This window comes from Neophocaena asiaeorientalis, unplaced genomic scaffold, assembly GCF_003031525.2.
Source record: "Neophocaena asiaeorientalis asiaeorientalis breed wild unplaced genomic scaffold, Neophocaena_asiaeorientalis_V1.1 scaffold150, whole genome shotgun sequence".
Lineage (NCBI taxonomy): Eukaryota > Metazoa > Chordata > Mammalia > Artiodactyla > Phocoenidae > Neophocaena > Neophocaena asiaeorientalis.
In genome coordinates this window covers 10,879,053-10,882,287 of record NW_020176571.1, presented here as the reverse complement: position 1 = coordinate 10,882,287, position 3,235 = coordinate 10,879,053, and the positions used below count along the sequence as shown (strand labels likewise).

The following is a 3,235-nucleotide window of genomic DNA, read 5'->3' as shown; positions in this document are numbered from 1 at the left end:
GTGTGTGTGTGTGCGTGTGTGTGTGTATTCTTTTCCATGATGGTTTATCACAGGATGAATACAGTTCCCTGTGCTCTGCAATAGGACCTTGTTGTTTATCCATACTGTATATGCTAGTTTGCATGTATCTCTTAATTATTAAAATAAGCTATACCAGTAGATAAAACATGTAGAATAAAGGGGAAAAAGTCACCCCTGATAATTTCCAGCCACCTGGATATTTCCAGTATCTTTTCATGTGCCTCTGAGTTTCTTGTTTTTAAGAACATAGTTGAGGTCACTATGGCACAGAAACAATTTTCTGTCCTTCTTATTTCATGTCACATGATTCTACAAGTGGCTTTCCTAGAACTGCATAATCTTCTTAGCATCATGTGAATGAATGACCAATACCCCTTAGAGTAGATATCCTCCCAAATCATGTAATCATTCCCTATGGTAGGACATTCCATTGTTTTTAATTTCTCACGATTATTTAAAAACTACTACAATAAACATTTTTATGTACATAGTTTTTTCCATGCTTTGAGGTGAGATTGCCGTAAGTATAATTACTGAGTCAATGAGTATTTCATACATCTTAATGGTTATTTATGGTTCTAAGGAGAGGATGTCTTAATTTTCTCTATTTAAAATTTGTGGTAATAATAGCAATAGGTATCATAGATCATATATCATATATGTGTAATAACTGTCTTCTGTGAAATATACATTTCTTCAGTCCTTTCTGAGACTGGATTCAGATATAAATGGATGGATCTGATCTAGCGCTGTAATGGACTAGGAGGTCATTTAATAAAATCCCCTTATTTACCTGGGCAGTGTGGTATAGTGGAAAGAACATTTGATTCGAAGTCTGAGGACCTGAATTGGAGTCCCTGCCAATCTCATGTGAGCTATTTCCCTTGGTCTCCCTGAACTTGGTGTTCTTGTTTTTTGAGTACCTGTCAAGTGCTAAGTAAGATATATAATCTCTTTACTTGCCACAGCTCTGTACGATCAACACTGCTGACACTGTTTCACAGCAGAGGTTTAATAACTTTGCTGCAGTCATACATGTTGTCTGTTTGAAATGAGAGTCAAACCCCTATCTGTCAGATTCCACAGAGTGTATCATGTCGCCACTGTAAGATCTTTACCCACCCATTGCTCGTGAAAATAAGGTAGTGGAACACTGTGGTTAGAAGCAGAGATTTGGAATCGGACAGACCTTGGTTCATATTCCAGCCTTTTATCCGACCATTTATCACCAGTGACCTCACGCAAGTTACTTACATTTTCTGAGCCTCAGTTCCCTCACTTGTAAAATCACGATAAATAGTAGTTTCCTTCTGTGGGTGTGGTGTGAATTAAATGAGGAGATTCACATAAAGTACCTAATTCACTGACTAATACATAGCAAGAGCTCAATAAATGGCTGTTGTTTTATTGTTGCTGCTCTTACTGTTGTGCTTGGGAAGGACGTTGATATTGTGTTTGTTGCTGTGGTGTCGGAACGCGTTACCAGGCATATCTCAAAAGTGAAGCCTGATTTGAAGTCATCCCATCCCATTGTCTAAAAAGTGTTCAGTATTTTCTTGAGAAATCACTTGGGATTTGGGGAGATAAAAGTAAGCAAAAACACATCACATCACCATAATAATGAGAGGCAGCAGCTTACTACAGTATGTTCTACAGAAGTGGTTCTCAAACTTCCCATCTCAAGGCCTTTTTACACGCTTAAAAATAATCGTGGGTTCTAAAGAGTTTCGTTTATGTTACATTTATCAATGTTTATTATATGGGAAATTAAAACTGAAAAATGTTCAGAATATTTTCTTATTGATGCAGTTAAAATAACAATTGTAAGAATTTGTTAACATAAATAAAATTCCATATTAAAGAAAACATATTTCTCAAACCAAAAACTCGTAGAAGTAGGTGGGAAAAGTGGCGGAAATTCACATTTTAGCAAATCTCTAATATCAGTCTTAATAGAAAATGGTTGGATTCTCATATCTGCTTCTGCAGTTAAAATGTTGCCATACTACATATTATGTAGCCTCTGGAAAACTTCACTATATGCTCGTGAATGTCTTAAAATAATAGAATAGTTTCGACCTCATGGACCTCCTGAAAGAGTCTCAAGGTGCCTCAGGGGTCTATCTCACACACTTTGAGAACCACTGTTCTATAGCATATTGGTTCCAGAATCAGACTGCCCTATGTTCAAAACCCAGCTCCACTACCTGCCAGCTGGTAACCCTGAGCAAGTTAACTTACCTCTCTAGATCTCCTCTTTCTAGAGAGGTAGAAAAATAAAGTCTCATGGCTGGTATAAACTTCCTGAGAAATAACACTAGCCTTCTCTTTCTCCTCATTTCTGGATAATAGGCCTAAATGTGACCGTGAATGCCAGCTTTATCAATTCGGAAAGTATGATTTATAAGTCCAGTGACTGCCGGAGTAGCACCTGTGAAGGCCTCGACCTACTCAGGACGATTTCAGTGAGTACCTGCCTTCGCAGAGTCAGCTCACACCCTCCTGCCTCAGGAGGGCCACAGCGTGAGCTCGGGCGCTGGCCCGCCAGGATCTCTCACATCGTCTCCAGCTATGCAGCTGAGTGATTTGGGGACCAGGTGCTCCGACTGTATCCCCATCTATTTCCCAAGTGATAGGCACCCTCCAGGAATCTAGGAAAGCGGGGAGAACCTTAGCTATGTTCTGTCTGTACACGTTCAGTGGTATGGAGGGGAATTATTTTGTTTTCAGCTGTTTTTAGAACTTTTAACAAATCTAAATGTTGGTATTAACTGGTTTGCCTTCGTGTCCCTCAAGAAAAATCTGAGGTGCCCCATTAAAAAATATACTCTAAAGCCTTACACCAGACACCTGTTACAAGTCATCACCGTATACACGGTCGCAGGTTTAGTGCTTAAGGGCTGAATCTGAAACCTGACTTTAAAGTAGTAACTGTAATGTCAATCTGTAGAAATGGGAAGACAGAGATTCTTGCCTAGTTCCTCCTGCCAACTCCATCCCCAACCAGAGCTTTCTGGAACTGAAGAGTAGTCCAAGCTCTCTAGGGGCAGGTAGGGTGTGAGATGTCCCTTTGGTACAGAGACCTAAGGGAAGGCCGTCCAGGAAGCTGAGCACTGGGCACAGATCCATGGCTCTGAAGCTCTGATCAGTAACATCACATCGACCAGATTGGCCGCACTCCTGTCAGGAAGTGGTCATTTTTTTTTTTTTTTTT

The 3,235-nt window shown here is 39.9% G+C and overlaps 1 protein-coding gene across 2 annotated transcripts in view; it reads left to right on the top strand.

The window, feature by feature from the left end:
- The window catches only part of GUCY2C (guanylate cyclase 2C), a 105,022-nt gene that overhangs the window by 37,457 nt on the left and 64,330 nt on the right, over nucleotides 1–3,235 (top strand). Inside the window, exon 4 of one of the 2 annotated variants that reach the window (XM_024733367.1) lies at nucleotides 2,374–2,486. In XM_024733367.1, the coding sequence (XP_024589135.1) occupies nucleotides 2,418–2,486 (69 nt within the window). In that variant the 5' untranslated portion in view covers nucleotides 2,374–2,417. Of the gene's footprint in view, nucleotides 1–2,373; nucleotides 2,487–3,235 lie in introns of those variants that run through there. The other variant, XM_024733368.1, reaches the window with a different exon arrangement.